Source organism: Meleagris gallopavo, chromosome 17, assembly GCF_000146605.3.
Source record: "Meleagris gallopavo isolate NT-WF06-2002-E0010 breed Aviagen turkey brand Nicholas breeding stock chromosome 17, Turkey_5.1, whole genome shotgun sequence".
Lineage (NCBI taxonomy): Eukaryota > Metazoa > Chordata > Aves > Galliformes > Phasianidae > Meleagris > Meleagris gallopavo.
The window spans coordinates 6,820,118-6,840,246 of record NC_015027.2 but is presented as its reverse complement, the minus strand read 5'-3'; the positions used below and the strand labels follow the sequence as shown (position 1 = coordinate 6,840,246).

The 20,129-nt window shown below is 44.9% G+C and overlaps 1 protein-coding gene across 3 annotated transcripts in view; it reads right to left on the bottom strand.

Moving 5' to 3' along the window:
• Positions 1–507: 507 nt before the first annotated feature.
• Positions 508–20,129, bottom strand: part of UBE3B (ubiquitin protein ligase E3B) — a 20,867-nt gene continuing 1,245 nt past the window's right edge. The window contains exons 1-28 of one of the 3 annotated variants that reach the window (XM_010720222.2): positions 20,060–20,129; positions 19,617–19,802; positions 19,254–19,467; positions 19,049–19,169; positions 18,447–18,506; positions 17,995–18,099; positions 17,800–17,896; positions 17,390–17,475; positions 16,581–16,663; positions 15,525–15,630; positions 14,775–14,895; positions 13,928–14,105; positions 13,300–13,469; positions 12,444–12,611; positions 11,632–11,803; positions 10,756–10,874; positions 10,071–10,185; positions 9,548–9,647; positions 9,113–9,232; positions 8,587–8,763; positions 8,388–8,498; positions 8,140–8,277; positions 7,666–7,731; positions 5,947–6,005; positions 4,434–4,616; positions 3,890–4,001; positions 3,421–3,513; positions 508–2,977 (exon numbers count right to left, since the gene is read on the bottom strand). In XM_010720222.2, coding sequence (XP_010718524.1) covers positions 2,786–2,977; positions 3,421–3,513; positions 3,890–4,001; positions 4,434–4,616; positions 5,947–6,005; positions 7,666–7,731; positions 8,140–8,277; positions 8,388–8,498; positions 8,587–8,763; positions 9,113–9,232; positions 9,548–9,647; positions 10,071–10,185; positions 10,756–10,874; positions 11,632–11,803; positions 12,444–12,611; positions 13,300–13,469; positions 13,928–14,105; positions 14,775–14,895; positions 15,525–15,630; positions 16,581–16,663; positions 17,390–17,475; positions 17,800–17,896; positions 17,995–18,099; positions 18,447–18,506; positions 19,049–19,169; positions 19,254–19,414 — 3,213 coding nt within the window. In that variant the 5' untranslated portion in view covers positions 19,415–19,467; positions 19,617–19,802; positions 20,060–20,129 and the 3' untranslated portion in view covers positions 508–2,785. The remainder of the gene's footprint in view (positions 2,978–3,420; positions 3,514–3,889; positions 4,002–4,433; positions 4,617–5,946; positions 6,006–7,665; positions 7,732–8,139; positions 8,278–8,387; positions 8,499–8,586; positions 8,764–9,112; positions 9,233–9,547; positions 9,648–10,070; positions 10,186–10,755; positions 10,875–11,631; positions 11,804–12,443; positions 12,612–13,299; positions 13,470–13,927; positions 14,106–14,774; positions 14,896–15,524; positions 15,631–16,580; positions 16,664–17,389; positions 17,476–17,799; positions 17,897–17,994; positions 18,100–18,446; positions 18,507–19,048; positions 19,170–19,253; positions 19,468–19,616; positions 19,803–20,059) is intronic. The other 2 variants (XM_019621064.2, XM_010720223.2) reach the window with 2 other exon arrangements.

Sequence of the window (20,129 nt, the reverse complement as noted above, 5' to 3'; positions counted from 1 at the left end):
GAGCCCTGGGCCACGCTCCCACCGAGCCCTCGCCCCAGCTGAGCCCCAGAGCCCACGGGGCTGCCCCAAGCACTGCAGGGAAGCAGGACCAGCAGCCACGGCTCTGTGTGATACGAAGGGCCTCACAAGCACCTGCTTACACTGAAGACAACAAACTCCCCTTAAGGGCTATCACAGCACCCTGCAAGACTGCACAGCATTTCTCCAAGCATATTCTAGAACACCGATCCTGCTCCAAGGAACCCTGCCAGGTCCCTTCCAGGCTCAGAGCTGCTCTCAGCCACGTAGGCAGTGCCCAGGGAGCCTGGCTCAGGGCTGCCAGAGCACGTGTGCCAGGAACCAGCCTGAAAAAAAGGGACCCCCAAGTACCCAGCAGCCTCCATGCCCACCCCAAAGCCTGCTGGCAGAGGAACTGATGCCCCAAAGCTCTGCTCCCACTCTGCTGTGCACTCTGCACATTACACCCTGTGGTTTCCCTACCCCTTTGGGAAAAGAAGAACCACCATCCAATCATCATACCAGGTTTATTTTTTCTCTTTCCTGCATTGTTTATACAAGAGATGTACCAAGGTCTCCACAGCAGCAAGTCTTCTATAGAAAAAATAGTCATTAATCTCCCGTGGCAAAGCCATCCCTGTCCTACAAAGGACACCCGTGCAGAATACAGCAGTGCAGGCAGGGAATGGGTCTCAGCCTTCTGCTCGGCTGAAATCGTATCAAAGACTCTCAGTTGTACAGGAGTCAGCTACTCAAAAGAAATATTATTGTTGCACACACGGTCACCAGGGTGCTTACTACACAATCACATTTTATCTGCTAGCTACAAAATCGGATGTACTGTCTGGTAGTGCAATATTTCCAGGTTGGGAGAGACCTGGCTAAGACCACATTAAGATCTTTTCTAGAATTGTACTCCTGAGGAACAAAGGGAAAAAAGAGGAGCAAAGATTTTACTTCATTGCGTTCAAAGCCTTTCACACAATGATCACTGTGCTCGTTGAGAATCCTAGGAATAGGATGGTGTTATACTTTAATTAGGGATGGTACAACTCAGAGCCTAAGCCTCTCAGCTACACAGTTAACAGCCTAACGCTGAAATGCTCTTTAAGTAAAAAAAAAAACAAAAACAACACAAGAACAACCCCAAACAATTTCTGCCATCATCTTTATCTTCTTTGGACTTAGTCCAGCATCTTGAATTCTCGGAATGCAGACATTTGTGTCCTTGCTAACATTTCCAATCACTCCTGCTTTCTATTACTGAGATGATTAAGAAAAAGGACTCAACACTGCTTTCCAGATGCATCTCCAGGCACCTCCATTTTCTCTGGAAATCAGTTAACGCCATATAGAACAAAGAAAGATAAAGCAAAGGGCATTTCTGTACTCTGGGTTGAACGCTGCCATGTATTTTCTAGTCTGACATGCAGCACACAGTGGTTAGGGTGGTTAAGAGGGCCTTCCAGAGAGCCCAGGAACCTCCCTCTGTGTTTTGCTGAGCACACCTAGGCAGAGGAAGGTGAAGCTGCAGAGACATGACGGATCAGGCTCTGGATATCAGTAGAAACTCCAGGAAGGCTCCACGCCTTCCCAACACACACATGCACACCCCCACTCACACCCTTTCTTTCACAAACAAAACCTGAAAAAGCTGCCTGTTACAGGCAAACATCAGCTTGTAAAAATAAGGCCAGAAAGAGGCAAAGCAACTAAAACAAAGACTTTGGCAACAAAGCAAATGTGGCTGTTACACAGAGGCCAAGTCTGGGTTCACAACAGCGCATCTCCCTAACAAAAGAGATTGCAGACAAAGTGAAACTTCCATCCAAGTAGTGAAGCTTTGCCAGCAGAGGTTTTCAGAAGGCTCTGGGCAGCCTGACACACTCCCCTTCCAGAAAGCACAGGGGGCACCCGTCCCACTGCAACTCTGCTGGGGAGCGAGGGCTACCCAAGCCATGTGCCAGCTTCCAGCTAAATAAAATTAAACCTTTTCTGCTCCCAAACAAATTCCAACCACCCCTTTTGTCCAAATCACAGCTCTAGCAAGAGCCTGGCAGAGGCACAGCTGGCTCAGCACGCTGACCCCCCCATGCCTGCTGCTTGAGCTCTTAACCTACAGTGCTCCAAAGCCTTCCTGAGAATGGCAGGGTCCATCTGTTTGCATTTAACCTGCTGCATCTCGAGGCTGGGCTAGTGGTTCATTCTCTGAGACAAATGCAAGGGCCTTACATGGAGTAAGGGCATCAGAAAGCCCTCACGCGTTACCTGACCTGAGTAATGAGTGCCTGTTTGTGGCACGTCCAGCACTGCAGCTTTGTGCTTGTCTCCTTGTGGGCTCGGTCCCATTTCTGCCTTTATGCAGCTTTTCACTGATCGGCTTCCACCCAGTAAGAAACCAGACCATCTCCTGGGAAAGGAAAAAGAAATATTCCTGCAGAGGCAGCCGCCTGCTGAGGGTATGACGGTCACTAATCTGACTGGCACTTTTAATGTTCCTTTTATGCTCCCCCGGGGTTTGCTTTTAAAGATGATTTACGTGGGTGTCAAGTGAAGAGTATTGGATCAGGCCCATCGCCTCCTTCATCCTGGAGGAGTGCCCAAAAAGAGCCAGCCCTGTCTAGCCCAGAAGCTCTTCCCTGTTAACCTCTACGATCAGCTGCATCTCTCCAGCCCTCGAGTGAGCAGTCAGCCCCCACGGAGCTGATGTGCTGTGTGCGAAGGCCTCCACCTCCAGCAGCAGTCAGCAGCCCTGAGAGCCCTGTTGTGGAGTCCAGGGTCACGGCAACTAGGATAACTCGAAGCCAGTGTTCATGCTGATGGCATAGCGCAGCTTCTCCCGCAGAATGCTCTTCTTGCTGTAGTTGGGAAGCTTGAGGAGGTTGAAACACGTGGAGGAGGTTGGGAGACGCCCACCTGGCTCTTTCTTGCGGATGGTGAAGAAGCCCCGTAGCACACTGCCCAGTGTGTCACCGGTGTCCTGGAACAGGGCAGAAATGCTGAGCTCATTTTGCATATACACAAGGCAAAGAGGTGCTAACAGAGCTGGGAAGAGGGAGAATCAGATCCTAAAACCCTGTCCTCCCACAGCTGCTAGCAATGAGCTGCTTTTAACTCCAAGTGCCATTACACAAGCAGGAGGCACCGTGGAACAGGATCAGAAGCATGAGGAGGTCATGTGTGAGGAGAAAGCACAACTCTGCAGGTTAGCATGAAGAGCCCAGCTGCTGCTGTGTTGGGAAGGAGGGAGCTACAGCCATATGCATTCGGTTAGTGAAAGGCTGTTTTCACCTTCATTTGTAGAATACACATCTTTATTGTTTAGTTTCCTGGTTGGATAGAGATGAGGAGGCTGGGCAGGGAAAGAGGCCTGCCAGAAGCGTGGCAAGGAATGCATGAGACACGAGCCAGCAGGCTGCCTACCTGGTCATCAGAGACTTCCACACAACGGATGGAAAATGGAGGCTTGAGGTAGGCAAAGCCCAGAAGTGGAGGCCTAGAGCAGCTGGTAACAAACTGAAAAAGTGATGGACAGTGAAAGACAGCAGCAGTGAGAGCAGCCTGGCTGTAACAGACACGTGGCTAATGCAGTCACAGCAAACAGCTGCTCAGACTGGCATCTGAGCACCCCACCATACAATACTGATGGGCTTTGTGCTCAGCTCTTCTAGCCTTTGAGAACTGCCATCCATGCAGCACTATTCGTGTTAACAAAAGAGCATTTATAGAACTCTGCTTCCAGGGCACCCCCACCAGGGGAGCAGAGTGTCGATTTTAAGGCACTCAGCATTCTGATATTCTTTCTATTAGGGCAGAAAACAGGTAACAGGAGGAGAACAGCACTGACTCAACTACCCCGAATTCCAAGTTGGGCTGAAGAGACTGCACTTACCTTCAGAAACATGGCTCTCTCCTCAGGGCTGAAGTCATTGGCTAGGATGTCCCACAACCAGATAATGACCCGATGACTCCCATGGAAGCCCCCATAGTACACTGTGTGTTTTCTGGAGAGAAAAAGGTTGTGACAGGTTTGCATCCCACTGCAGCAGCAAGGTCACAGCTGCCAGCACACAAGTGCTGGAAGGATCAGTACTGCTACCATGAGTCAGGGTTCACTGCTATAGCAAACGCTGCCAGCACAGAGCCCCACAAATGCTTACTGAGTGCTTGATCAGAGGAAAGGACAGAAATTGTGCTCTTGGGAACCACTGCATGCCAGTAGAGGAAAGAACCCTTCGCATTCATTAACACTTTGTCCAGATTAGCTTCAAGGAACTTAGTATTCATTCAATTTCCTTCCATCTGCTCGTAATTCCCATTAGGACAAACAGATAGGTGGGAATGGATCAGTCTCCTGCAAACCTCCAAACGACCACAGAGTAACAACAGCTTGATTTGCTGAATGAAAAGACCAGCAGACTCGGTTGGTCACTTACTTTAAGTCCTCGAGGTCAATCTCAGCATTGTCACCAGAGATCAGTCGCTGCAGCTCTGGTGCAGAGAACATACGAATCCACTCAGGCTTAATGATCGACCTGAATCCGCTGATGAGCGCTGCTGTCTGACTCTTGATCTGTGTGTGCATCCGGAAGTGAGCCATCAGATGGATGTAGCTGATCCTGTGTGCGAGAGGGAAGGTGGCAGCCAAAGAGCCAGAGCAGCGAGAGATCCACCTCAGACTATGAAATACTTTGCTATTTTTGCCTTTTTTTCAATACCTTAAGACTAAGGGATCGTGCTTTGCAGAACCCTCACTGCACCTGGAATTAACACACTAAGAAAAGGGAGGAGATTTTCACCTTCACCCCAGTAGTGCAGAAGAAGAGACACGCTGTTTATTAAAAGGAGGCACCAGACTTCCTCTGCTTACCACCAGCCAAAACAAGAGAGCTTGCTGCTCATCAGCTCCGAGGCAAACACCACCACATTTATGTTGCCTGTGTTTTCAGCAAGGTAACCTCACTCTGTCATTGAGAGAAAGAACTTTTTCCTGGATTGCTTCCATTTTATAATACTTGTGCTCCCTCCCAGCTACCAATTTGTGCGTTCATCTGCACAAAAGCTTCAAAGTTTCTGCTGTAAGAGAGCACAGCAACATACAGGACTTTCAACTTCCTCCCTGAGCTGACTTCTGACAAGCCACAGAAAGATCCTTTCAAATGCAAACTCCTCAGTAAGAGCTCAAGAGGGAAAAAGAGTGGGCACATCAGATTGCAAAGCACACTAACAAAGATGAATCTTCAGGTAGGATCCAGCTTTCATTTACCATTAAAGAGAACAAACCCCAGATTACCAGTTCTAACACACATCTGCACAATAAGTATTTTATCTTGCATTTACGATCACTGAAGGGTATAGCTAAGAAAAAAAAAATGAAGGGAACAGAAAGGTGGGTTTGGTTTTCAGGCTCTGGAGTTGACATTTATGATAACTATCTAAAAGCCGGTTATCTGTGAAAATAGCTACAGGGCTCAGTGTCTCCTCTGATTTCCTGTGTCTAAAGTACGACTGTCGACTACATTTGAATTCACCACTGTCTCTTCTGAAGAACAGTGCTTTATACAACTGCCACATGTTATCATTTTGAGAAGATCTGTCTGCTCCAAGGTGTCTTTGAGCATCTGTGCCCTCTGTGTTCACGACTGTGTGCCTGAATTGCTTTGAATCCATCTGTCTGCATCTATCACCATCATTAAATCCTGCAGAATCTCACAGACTGTGTGCCTTTGACCTCAGAAACACTGTTGCAAGAAGTAAATTGTCAATTTCTATTTTGCAAATCGAATTTAATACAATTTCTGCCGATGAACTGTAACCAGTAAATTCTATTAAGATATTTATGGGCTCCTTCTACTCTAATCTATCTCAATTCATTCCAGATGCAAGCCCAAGGAACTAGAATAAAGTATTTTGCAGTGGTGACCTTAAAAATCTAATTGCTGTACTTACTTATTTTCATTGGTAACGGGAATGGTCTTCCCTCCAGGAACAAGTTCATGGCAAACAAGCTGAGGGAAGAAATGATTGTATTGCTAATTACTGCCTGGAACCACAATGGAAAGAAATGTCACGCTAAGCTGTTGCCTCCCCATAAAACATTTATTTTTACAATAAAACAGTAGGATTTAAAATTTAAGTAACAATCCCACTTCTGCCTCAAACCAGTTTCACTTAACTGTTAACATAGCAATTGAACAGTAGGGAACTCTCCAACTCTCCCACCAGCGGCGCCAGCACATCTTTGAGGAAGCCCTCATCTCCTCTGCTCCATCACTGCTGAACCACATGCAAATCAATTCAAAGAGCCTTGGGGGGCTGTCACAATCCCACAGTAGAGACTGAACAGCCTCAGAGCCTTTGCAAAGCGTGGTCTAACAGCCCAACTCAAAGCTATCTGCTCCAGAGGTCTTACCTGTGGCTGCTGAGTGACAGAGCTCCCTGGAGTTCACTGTCCTTCCAGATGGGCACTCACAACACGAAGCAGAGCACACTTGGAAAGTGAGATGGCTAGGAAGGATCTCCATCCTGCCTGGTGCTCAAATGCCCCTGATTAGCACTCCATGACTTACTGGTCTCTGAGCTACCTTAGCTCTAGTAGTGGTCTTCTCATAGAATTTGCAGACAGCAAAGGCATCTTATTCTTATCTACCCATGTCTTCCAGCTATGAACCCGCTGCAGCACCAGTGGCTGAGAAGAACTTCACAGAATCCAGTGCACAAGTGCAACCACGTATCATCAAATCTTCACATAGAGGTCTACAGACTTTTCTTTTCAAGGCCAAGTGCCTTACTGTCAAACTTCAAGTTTCCATCACAGAAACTGTTACGTTAAAAAGATTTCCTTGCCACTCACACAGATTCTTTTTAAGAGAGAAGAAAACTAGTTGTATAGGAAAAACACAAAATGTTTTTCAACTAAAAAGTAAAAATCTTTGCACTGGAAAAAATTAAGGGCCAGCGGGCAAACTTTCTCAATGAAAAAGCTATTCTCTGCCCACAGATAAATATTGAATGAAGCCACAGAATCCTACAGCTGAGCTGCTGATTCAGACAAGCTCTGAATTGGAGCCAACCTTTCAGCACAGCCATTTTTTCTGTGAAAGGAATAGCAGAGTTAAGTCCTACCCGCAGTCAAACAAGGCCATTTATCAGTCAGTCTCCTCAAAATCCTTGGTTAGATGAGGCCAAATAAAGCATCCATATTACATATCCAGAATCACAGAGTGAAAAGCACTCAGTGAAGCACAAGTTTGAGCAGAAAGCTCACATTAGAGAGAACAGATGCCTTCTGCTGGCTACACAGTCTGCAGGTGAGTCTCTCTGCCCTATGGACACTGAGAAAAGATAGGATACTTCTGCTCAGGAGTCAAACCTAGTTCTGCTGCTAACTGCTCATATTCACAATCTGCCAATTCCATCATCAGAAGCTTTTTAACAGCAGTGGCAGTGATCAGTTCTCAGGATTGCTTTCAATGCTTCAGAAGCTCTTCCTGGTAACAGCAGCCAGAAGTGAGGGAGATGGTCCCACAGGGAGCAACTAGGATCTAACAAAGAGGGACTGCCTGAGCCAGGACCCTGAACTCAGAATATCAGTACCCAGAACTCTGCTAATCAACAGCTAGCACAAGAGCTGAGATAAGGTCCAAAAGTCATTGAATAAAAGCCTACCTGACCCATCACATCTTCATCGTAGGACAGCGTTAAGCCCAAGTCACTGATATCACCATCATAACGCTACAGGAACAGAAAAAGGCAAAGGAGTTAGTGTTAAGCAGCAGGAACAGCAGCTCTTCATTTCTGTATATCACTCTCTCATTAAGTGACCACCAGAAGGCACCAGGCACAAAAGCATAATGCATACATGACTTGCTCAAAGTTATGGAGAGACTGTACAAGAGCTGAAGCTAAACCTCTGGAAATAGAAATCAGTAATTCCTAGTTTACACCTTCAGACTCCTTTTTTATCCCTGCTTGTCTCGGTAAAAACACAGGACAGCTTCATGTTATATTGCTTCAGAACCAGCAGGCATCTCCACTGCTCTATTACTTTTGGGATGCTTTTCAAATATCCTAAAGGCATTTGAAAGTCTAGCAGCAGCCAGTGATAAGGGAGTTGAACAGCAGAAGTAGTAATGCTCAAACCTTAATTGAAGTGAGATTTTTATAAAACTCAGAGTCCAAGGAGGGAAGTTCATCTACAGAGCTGTAGAAGACACTGTGGTGGTGTCCAAGAAGCTGACTCAAGAAGAAGGAAGCGAATGGTACATCCACAACTATTCCCTGCAGGCAATAAATACATGAGGTCACACGGCATGCTTACTATGTGTGATGTCTTTGGTTTAGCACTGTGCTAACAATAAAAATATCCTAGCACAGCACTTTTGGCTTACCTCATATACAGCCTTCCCAAGCATCTTCCCCACAAACTCAAAGAGCTGCAGGTAGTTCTCATGAATATAGGATGTTGGGGATGGATACAGCCTCTCATCACCACTGGTTGTCTGCACACAGAGATAAGAGCACAGTGAGCCAGCCTGCTTCTGCCTGCAGCTGGTCATCACAGTCAGCATCTGCAGCCCCACACTGTACCTTGAACAAGTTGAGTGCAGGGTCAAACACTTTCTTTATTATCTCCTCCAGGAACTCTTTGAAGACACCATCTTGATCAATACCAGCCTCGTCGACACCCAGATCATTCACAAATTTCACTCTGATCACTCCCTTCATGGCGTTCTGGGAAAGCTGCCGTAGCTGTTCATATCCATCCTAAACAGACCAGGAAACCCCAGGACAAGATGTGGAAAGACACATGAAAACACTCACACAGACATGCAGCACAGGAGATAGAGATGCACCACAAAAATCTCCATGTGTATCATTGAGTTTTGGTCTCCAAAAAGACTGGCATTTTTCCTAGTCGAAACTCCAAGCTTTAGTCTGAACTGAAATAAAGTCCAGCATGTTTCTGTCTTATCAACTCATGAAAAAAAGGCAGGCAGAATTGCATGGGGAGTCCCACAGGGTCTCCTTGAGAGAAGATAAACATATTCACACCCCCTTTTGTCAGGCCAAATTACTGCCTTGTTAGTTGACTTCTGCAAGGCATATCACTCACCTCCAACATTCGTGAGCGGCGGATAGTGATGTGTGTGACATGAGGTGATGCGGAGCTGGTTTCAACCAGCCCAAGCTTCTCCTTCTCCTTTGTAACCATGTTTCGGAAAAGCAGCACCCTCTTAGAAAGAAAATAAAGATAAGCCTTCATCCACAGGGATCCTACTCACCCTCCAGTGCAGCAGGGCTTTCAGATGTTTCTAATATACGGTAGGATCTGGCTCTAGGTTGTCCATTCCCTGACCCAGTGATGCTACTGTCACTAACTCACTACCAACAGGGAGATCTGCCTCCTCATTCCCCACTGAGGCAGATAAAGCCCTTAGTTTAATTAATATTTCATTCACAAGCTCCACTTTACAAAATGCCCAGGACACGTGTCCCTTCTGTCCAAAGCCAACCTCTCAGCCTCCACCCTTTCCCCCATCCCACTCACATTCTTGTGGGGAATGACATGTGGGATGTACTGCAGGAGCAGCTGAGCTCGTTTCTTGTCCTTGTCCAGCTCCTGGAAGAGCACGCTGGGTTTGAGGTCCCTTACAAGAAAAGGAACAGACTTAGAGATCCCAGGGAAGTGCCCAGGTGTGGTAAACAGCTGGGGGTAGAACAAAGAGGAAACCTGTAATGATTTCAAATGTGACTGAAATACTCAGGCATACACATCTAGGAAGGCCAGAGGTACGCAGGCTGTTAGGTACTCAGCCACTTTTCAAAGCACCAGCTTCCACAAGTAGCAGCTAATCACTAAGAGAAGCACCTCTGCAGAGTATTTAAGCCACAGAGAAAGGGTATTCTTAAATGCAATCAATACAGGACGTATTTCTGACTCAGTCTCAGGTGCAGCACGAGATGCACTCAATGTAAAGGAAAGGATCCCAAACCAAACTCCCACGGGGAAGCTGACACCCTGGGCAAGCACACAGCTGCACGTGACCCTTACTGTGAGCTGGGACACTTACTTCCGTAACCAGTGGTCCTCAGGAGCAAAACGCCTGCGGCAGTCCCTCTCATACAAGACCATGAGCCAGCCATGGACGGAGTGAAAGAGCTCCAGCGTCTCCCCCCTGGCGTTCTCTGAACAAAAGGAAGAAAGCAGCAATGTCAGGTGCCCTAAGTAACAGGAGTGTCCAAGAGCAACACGTTGATCATCTCCCCCACACTAACAGGAGAGTATTTCTTCTGACCTCCGCTGCATTCAGAAGAAAGTAAGATTTTTGTGCCTCCCAAAAGACTTCTTTGATCAAAGTGAAGAACTCTTAGCCACATCAAGGCCATCTCAGCAAGCTCCAACCAAACCATCAGAACAAAAACAGACTACCCTATCTCATTGTCAGAACTAAGCTGCACTCAAGTTATATCCACATACAGATTGACACTACATATTTTCAGAAACTCTAGCAAGATGACAAAAGCTATTATGCCCATCATGCCTGGTAAACAAATTCTCTTTTGTAGTAGATGAGTGCATGGTATTTGGTGCCAAGCACGACAGTAGCATCTGGACATCAGAACACTGTGATATGTTCTTGAGCCACATAACGTCATGATTCTGTGCAGAGTAATTAGTAGAAGCTTCCAATTCCAAAATTAATGCTGCATATTGTTCTTCTAGCATCCTCAACTTAAGCTACTAAAAGCACTTACCCACAATTCCATCCCAGATCATCTTAAACACAAAAGAATTCAGAAAAGATGAGATGGTAACAAGCTCTTCCAGTTTGAATGAAATCTGCTCTTCATAGACTTCTATGTCATCAAGAATCCTATCAGAGAAAACAAATGCAAATGTACAAGTGTTGATTTAATTCCCTTTTGAAATTTTCATAAAGGCACATTATCCTTTAGCAGCAGCTTATTTCTGTGATGACTGACACCCATGAGAATCTGAAGGCACAAACAACTAATCCTCATTTATTGATTTTGATTGACATCTGACTGTAACATTAGACAGCAGGAAGGGTCTGAGATACAAGCACAGGCAGTATTTCACAGTTAAAAGGAACTGTGGGCTAGTCCCAAAGAGAGCTTTTTCATCATCAAAACAGTCTCTACTGACCAGCAAGGACAATTTCCTACCCTTTTTCCCCACTCTTTGTGCTGCAGAAGCCAATGAGCAAGACAGCAACAGAGCTGCAAACAGAAGCACATAAGCTGCCAAGCTTTCTTGCAGCAGTACTGTATCACCATCCTTCAAAGATGTCTACACCAAGGTATATGCATTGGATTGATGCAGTTGCTGCCCACAAGCTGTAAGAGGAACGTTTCTCCCCCCCCTTACTTTTTCCAGTCTTTTGTTGTCCCTTCAGCCAGCTGTATGCTCCTGAAGCAGCAAAAGGCTGATGGGGGAAGTCCTTCTGAACGTAATCCTTTCTCAGGATTACATTCAAGAACCCTGCTGCTTTACATTACCTTGTTATCTTTATGCAAAGACAGCAATACCTTAATTATTTCTCTTGAAACCTAAGGAACACGAGAGTTTTACATTACAGATATAGAGAGCACCCTTTGCTTGCTACCTACGTGATAAGGTGGCGGGAGCAGTCACAGAAGAGCATCAACATGGCCAGCAGCCTCTTGGATTCTTCCGTGTCATTATTCAGGCATTCCAAGAAGAGCTTTAACCCGCCCTGTGGTCCCAGCTCACAGATAAAAGCCCATAATTTGGGCAACAGATCATCCAAGTAAGTGAGGCCTAGCAATGAAAAAAATACAAAGCACGTTCAGTAAAGCTTTTCCTGCCTGCTTAGTCATGCAGGCTCAAGGAGAAAAACAGAGCTTGGTGCTGATAGATCCTTTTGCAAAGTAATCCTTTACTTGAAGGGAACACAGGGATCACACGTCTGCATTAGGAGACACCAGGAAAGCAGAAAGACCTTTTTAACAAGGTATGAACTGCTCGCGTATCTGCAACCCTTTCCTACTCTGGACTCATTCCTCTGCCATAGGCACTAGAGCAAGAGAGCATTTACCTTCCTCTTCATCCATTTGGAGATCAGGTAATCTGTTCTTAAAAATGTATGAAAACATTCAGTGTTTCCACTGCAAAAATTAATACTGTGAGGCTTAAGACTGACTTAGTCTTAAGTTTGATATGGAGTAAGCAAAGTCTCACTATAGGAAAAACGTGCTTCAATTCGTATTCTGGAGAGCTAATGCTTGATAAAGAATGTTATTGATGAGATGTATGATTCAGGATGGAACAAGCCTTTCATCCAACCAGTCAATAAACTGTTGGTAGCTTTATTACTGACAAGTCAACAGAATTTAATAAGAAAATGCTATTTTTTCCTCCACTTTTTTACATGATTTGAGAAGCACAGATGTGCCCTGACCTGTGAGTATCTGCAGGCGTATCTGCGTTAGCGTGGTGAGAGTAGTTTGGTAGAGGACACAGATACTGCACACCTTCTGCACTTCAGCAGAGTCCACTCGCTTGCCCCCAACAGGCTTCAGAATGTTGCGCACGGATGCAGACTTCTGAAAAGCTCTCTTGAAAAGATCTGGTGATGGAAGAACATGAAACAATGGCTCAGGACATACGGGTTATTCCAAACCATTTCTTATCCTTAGCAGTTTTGCAACCCTGTGGATGGAGGGTTTTAGCAAACTGGGTCACCAATGGACAGTAGGTTTTGGGGGATTTTTCTTACAGAATGTTGTACAGCTGCTAATAATGCAGAAGAATGTTTCAGTGGGGGCATTACCCTTGAGTCTGAAGCCTTACCAAATGTGCAGTAACTAATGAGCCACAGAATCTACTGCTATGGCTAGCAGCTGGAAAATTGCTAGATTACAGCTGTCTTATTTGCAATACTCTTCTGCAGGATCACCATGCAACACAAGCCCCCAAGCCAGCTTCACCTTGCTTTTCACCTGGGAAGCTGGCCTCCCCCATCTTGCCTTGGGAAGCACTAAGCAATGCAGTAAGCACTTTAGCTACTTGCAAAACAATGAAAAAAACTGCTAAAATAAGCACATATTTTCACAGCATCGAAGTAAGAGACTTGCCCCAGGTCACAGAGGCACTGTGAGCAGGAATTACAGAGATCATATCCCCACCTAAGCAGCAGCAGCTGCTGCAAGTAATTACTCAAAGCTTTTAGCTAAGTAGAAAAGTCCAACTCCTGTGAGACTGGGAGACAGAAACACACACACAAATGTAGACAAAAGCAACCCTGCAGAACTGACTCTTCATAGGGAGGCTGTTCTGAGGGGAAACTGGCTGTGTTGGCAGCTGAGCTATTTCCTGATTCTCTAGCAATTTCTTGCTGAGCACATCACTGAAGAGGATGCGGATCATATGGACTCCCCAGAGATGCTGCAGTTGCTTTGTCAGCAGAGGCATGGACTCATTCAATCTAAAAGAAAAGTCAGAGAGACGTGTTAGAAGGCAGGCTGGAATAAAACACCACTGATATTCTGATACATGTAGCTTGCAGTCAAAATGGAGCATGTACCCACACTGCAGTTTGTCCTCACTGGGGGGAAAAAAAGGAAAAGAAAAGAAAAAAAGAACAAAATATTTGAAAAAACAAAAGATACCTAAGTCCTAAATCAAGTGTGCCAGCACAGCCACTGTTACCAGTCTGACAATACTAATTGAACTTCCTCATGTAATAATTTGTATATGAATGGAGCAGTTTAAGTTGTGCAGATATATCCTGAAATGTCTGATAAGTTATTCTGAGTAGAATTACATTGCTTATCTCAAAGCTCAAAACACTCTGCAACTTAAAAAAAAAAAACAACACACTAATAACAACAAAATACATGGAGAAGTTTAATCATCTATCACCATGAGGTCCTCCTCTCTTACCCATAATCCACAGTCTGTGAAAACCAGCCCAGAACAGGATGCCAGTGGGTCAGATTGGATTTCTTTTGTGAAACATATTTCTGGCAGTAGGAGAGCATGTGAATGAGCACACCCACAAAATGAGCTGTCTCTTCCTCAAGTACTTTATCATTCAAGGAGCCCAAGTACACAAGATTACCTGGCAGAACAACCAGTAAAGCAAGGCTTAGAAGAGGAACAGATACTGCAGGACAGAGGTTACAGACAAAAGAGACAAAATGAACACACATCTATTTTCAAGACCATAAGAGGACTACTGTGAGAAATGACTACTAGAGGCTACCCTGCAGGAAGCCATTTCCATCATGTCAGCCACGAAGGCAGGATGTCACTCTGGCATCCTCCTGCAGCCTTCTCATCTGTATCCTACCAAAACCTTCTACAAAGCACTATAAGCTACAGCTACGGGGATTCTTGAGTTCCAACTGGTCCTGAAACGTATACTTAAATATTTCAGTAGCACACCTATTTAGGGAAATTAGATTCAAATCTGCTACACTACAGGACTTTCTTGGAATCCAAGTGAGAAGAAAGTGGAGATAATACTTCACAATAATATTTCACATGTATACAAGATGACATGCAAACAAGATCAGGTCTCCAACCCTTCTTCCATTTGTAAGGGCCTCCTAATATCCTTACTGTTAAATCATACTTGCAGTATCCTAAAACAGTTTTCAATTATCATTTAGAAACTACCCAAGTAAGGATAAAAATGGAGAGCCTGAGGCAGCTCTGATCTGTGGAGAATGAAGATTTGGCTCAAGACTCTCTTCGAAGCACAAAATAAAGTCTTACAAGTGCTTACCCAACAAGCAGAGAGTGTGACTTCCTTCCAGGCACACGCAGACATCTCGACACTGCGCTTCACGACTCAAAAATATGATGAATTTGCGGAAAAGATCATGAGATTCTATCACTGCCAGACGCTGAAATGTAAAATTTAACTCTGAGTGAGGCTGCCAATAACCATACAGAGCAACCACACCTTATCTGCCACCAGTAATCCGGATTAACTTTTCTTTCTAGATCAGCAAGTTAAAACTGTTGGAGAGTAAGAAATTAAAAGCCTTGCAGTTGAATAGGACACATTCTAGTTGAAGGCAGATATTCAGTTGTCTGCCTGCAAGAGCACAGAATGCCCATCTCACACAAACCTTGCTTGCACCAAGCTACACAGAGGAGCCGACAGGAAATTAGATTAAGTGGACAGCCTGCTAGTTATATCACAGAACCTCTGCCATGCAACGGACTGATTTCTGCTTAGTCTCCACCCACAACTGCAGAAATGGAAAATTAAAAACATACAAAGTGTGTAGTACATAAGTCTTCACTTGTATTTTATTTATTTGAGTTCAGTCCGACACCTCACTGGTGTTATTGACTTCTGTAGTATTTAGACCCTGAGCATCTGGAGGGTGGAAGGATGAAGCACTTCCAGAACACAGATGAAATAGGGAGAGAAATGCCAGTATTCTGTCTTAAAAGCTGATAAAGCAGAATGACAAGTGCTGCTGTGTGACATTCAGTGCGTATTTGGTACTACTATCTCACTCACCTCAGGTGTTAGAGTAGCAAGATGAGTCATTATAGCAGGAACAGACATGACATGGATCAGAAAGGACCTCAGCAGATTGTCTGAAAACTGTGCAGCAACAACAGGGCTACGGAGAAAAATACTTCAGTGCAAGAAACTCGATCTAGCAAAGTAAGAAGCAGTCTTTCTAACTGGGTCATTCAGGGCTGGTTGCCGATTCTACTCTCATCAAGAAACACAACTGGAAAAAGAAAATTCACTTATTTCTGTTACTACAGTAAGTTTACAAAATTGATCACGACACAATAGAATGTAAGTCAAACAGTCCACAGCATGATGTATTTTTTGCACAGCACATCCACACCACCCAGAGAGTTATAAATGTTATGCACTATACCTCTCAAGTTTCCCATTTCCCTACTGCCATGCTGACAGTAATTAAATAGTGTTTTCCTTAGGCAGAAGTTAAGTAACATATCTAAGAGCATCCACTGCTTCTCTACTGAACATCACAAATTCATAACCCCAGCAGTGACAGCTATAGAAGGGAATAGGGACAGATGAATCACTGAAGTCTTAAAGAATGCCTGTTACAGGCTGCAGACTGCTAAAGTGAAAAGACATGAGCTCTTCAGGGACAAGGTCAGAGTTGCAGCATGCTTTTCTTCAGAACAGACAGAACCACCAGAAAAACCTGCATTTGGTTCTTGTTTCAGGGGCTTTGCTCCTACAAATTGAGGAACGGGTACACAGACATCAGCAGTTCATTGTGAAGAGTCACAACTACACTTATCCAGAGAGCTCCATTCCCCTCTGACAGTTCAACAGAGAAACACATCCCATACTCTGATCTGGAACCGCACTCAAGTCTAGGCTGACATCAACATTTACTGCTGACTTAATAGCACTTCAACCTGAAAAATGATGACAGTAATGTGAACTATTTGCCTAAAGCTGCTCTTTCATCAGGACAATACCCTCACAGGCATAAAGAGATGGGGAGAGAGAGAGGACTTCCAAAGCTCTACGAAGAGAATTTTGGCTGTGTATCACCCCAAGCAGCTCTGGCTGCCTTACCGCAATGCGAGAGAGAAGATGGCAGTTAAAGAGCCTTTGGACAAGGATGGTCTGGATCTTGCCAAGCCATTGGTTAGCAAAATCTGAAATAAAAGAAACATTAAAACCTCAGAATTCAGAAAAAGATCGTAACTGTTCTTGAAAGACTGTGTTTACTTTCAAAGCAGAGCAAGAACACACCAAGACCTAGAAACCAGTTACTACTAATTGTTGGGCAGAACTAAAAGAGCTTTTGGTTAATGATGGCATATGGAGAAACTTGACTCAAATTAGATTGTCTTCTGCTCTTGCTTTTCCAGAACTCCACTCAGAACTCCAGAACCGTACTCAGAGGGTTCCCAGGCTTTTTAGAATTAACAGGCAAGGCTCATAGCTGCTTAGTAATATCATTCTCATTTTAAAAGATTAATTAAAATGACATCAGTTCCTTTCCCCAGTAAAACAGTAAACAAAGCAAATTCATACAGCAAGTCAGCAGCAAAGTTTGCAAAAAAACAGTCGAGAGCCCTTGCTCTTTATGAATGAGCTTCCTCTACATCTCATTATGAGATGATTAAGTAACATTTAGATTCAGCAGTGGAACCAAAAAGGACATCTCCTTTTTGTATATCTCCTTATGTATTTGCTCCTTACTGCTCTGAAGAAAAAAAATACAACCACACAGAAATCAGCAGTGCTCACATCCAGCCTCTCCCTTACACACCATCACACAGAGCTCATTAAAGCTTCTTCAGAACAAGGACTGCAGAACAAAACTGAGGCTTGTTTGCAATAAATAGGAGACACAGTTGTATCAGCCTGAGACTGACCTGCAGCACGGAATAAAATCCCTTCTGATTTAGATGCCCCATGATGTTAGCACAGATGTGGTTCATAGCAGGCCGCAGGGTTTCACCTTCCAGGTTAAAACAGTGACATTACTAAAACAATATCACAGCTGCACTGCTTATTCTCTTACAAGCTACAAAGTGATTTATCAGTTTAAACTGTTCTTGCACCAATTGCTTTCCCCTATATGAAAGGCAACTATTTTAGCAGTATTTTACATTGAATCTCAGTAAAACACTTAAGCTATAAGAGTCATCTTTCCTCACTATACTTATCTACCTCATCTAGGTATTCCCTGCAAAAACACAAAGTATGTATTCCTATATCCTCTGAATACTTCTGGTGTGAGAGACCCCTAGATCTGTGCCTTTACTGAACTGGATGCACCAACCTTTTCCCCGAAGGATTTTCCAGGTAGAAGTGTCTGTGAAAGTGACAAGCATTGTGAGGTGCAAATTGACCAGTCTAGAGTCTTGTAAGATGTCAGGCTGCAATAACAAACACCGATATAATAAACCTAATTAGCTCTGTGCTAAACTACAGATCTGTTAGATGCAGGCAAACAAAACAAAACAAAATTAATTACCTTAAGCTGCTTGAGAAACTCACAGCAAAACCACAAAATATCTTTGATCTGTTTGATCCATAAGAGTGTGAGATCCTTGGAGAGTGCCAGTGACACATACCACACCTGAGGAAGGCAGGACACAAATGGGAGCAGCGATCAGTATTTGTGCTACTGATAGGCAAGATACATTACCAGGAAGTTTTGTAACAAATAACTTCCTCAGGGCCCCACTGAACCCAGTAGTGGAGCCAAGTTATTTCTCTTAGAAAACACTTGGTCAAAGCATTCCAGCCACCACAGAAAGGCACTGTAAAAACATTAGAGGAATTCGAAGGAACCTGTCCAAACCTTCACCATGGTAATCTCAGCAACGCTCAGGAGCTTTTGAGATCTAAATAATTTAAACAACACCAGGCTAAACCTCCACACACAGCTCCCCCCCTCCTCCTCCCACCCAAAATCCTGCTGACCTTTGGTTCATTCTCAACATCCATGCTATTAAGAATACAACGGCACAGCTTTTCAAATCTCTGCAAAACAAAAGAAAAGAGGTAATATTAGCTGTAACCACAGTAAGGACTATTCTGGAAAAGCACTAGGAACAGCTCAGCAGAGGGAGCAAAGTATCTGCATATCAAAACAAGTGTCATACACATTCCCCATTGACAGTGCTGATGCCTCATTCCCTGAAAGCTCATCTACACATCATGCCAGAGCAACGCAGAAGATCTGCCTGTGTCAGGACAGATCTCTGTTGATTTGCCACAGTGTATGTGCCTGGAGAACTGATAGGGCAAGCAAAATTGCAAGGCACTGCTCAATTACTGATGCTGGCATGGTCAGCAGGAAAAACATCTGTTAACCCGTGCCCTGAGAACGGAACCACTACTGAAAAATTCAAGGGTTCTTCTATTTCAGTCCTATGGGCAGACTTCTCCAAGAAGAGCAGAGATCACATTTCTGAGGCCAAAATATATTGCAGGTACCTACATAATCACTAGGTAATATATCAACATATTGAATATGTTTAGATAGTGTCATTGAAAGAAGAATATCAGAGCAGAAACCTTACCTCTTTGTCCTCTTTATGATTAAATACAAATAGCAGCTTCCTAGCAATTCTGAAGACAGAAAGAGCACTTCTTTTACTCGCTCCAGGTTCAGCTGTCCCAAAGAAATCCTCCACTTCTCTCCTAGGAAAGAGAGGAATACGAGCAATGGTTACAAACCCACCTCTCCAGATCACAGCAAGGCACAGAGGGCAGAACCCCACACACCTGATCTCCTTCTGCAGGTGACATCGGCAGAGGAACCTCCTGACCAGTGCCTGGATCTGCACAGCAGCACGCTCCCTCTCCTTCAGCTCACGTCGCTCCTCACGGGCCTGCCGTGCTTTGTCCAGGAACTGGGCTTTGGAGGACTGGCTGGCACTGAACATCTTTATGACTGACCAAGAGGTGAATGTAATGCAACGAGGCTTGCACTGAGCACCTGAGGAAGGAGGAGCAAAGAGAAGAAAACACACAAAGGCGATTCAGATGTTAGGCCTGCATGCATCTGTCATTTAAATGGGGGAGGGAGGGTATTCAACAGCACAGAACCAATGAGGCAAAATGCAGCCTTTGCAAAGGCCAAGTTACCTGGCAATGAGCCTGCAACAGGAAAACACAGGTATCTATATGGACATCATCTGAGTGAAGTCTGCACCCTAATGCAGGCATGCAGATTTTAAAAGCAAAGTAAACGAGTGATCACCAATCAGTGCTCTGTAGTCATTGTGATCTGCTCCTCTCGCTCCAGCTCTCCTTTCCAGCCCGATGCATTCTCTGTAAGCAAGAAAATCAACGTAACTAAGAACAGACCTACAGATCATTATAAAACGGATGAAGAAACCTCGGAAGGCAACTTCTTGCTGCCAAGCCAGACAAAACGCACAGAGCCACCACCACCACCTCTGCCAACACCCGAACCTGAGCTCATCTGAGGAAGCCAAGCGCGTGGCACCCACTGCCCGCAGGCACGAGCCCGCCCAGCGGCTCCACCCCGCGCTGAGGGCGGCTGATGGGCGATTTGCCCCGCTCACCTCTCCCCGCACACCTCCAAGAACGCGGCGGAGGCGATGCGGCCCCGCGGACAGCGGCACCCGGGGCCAA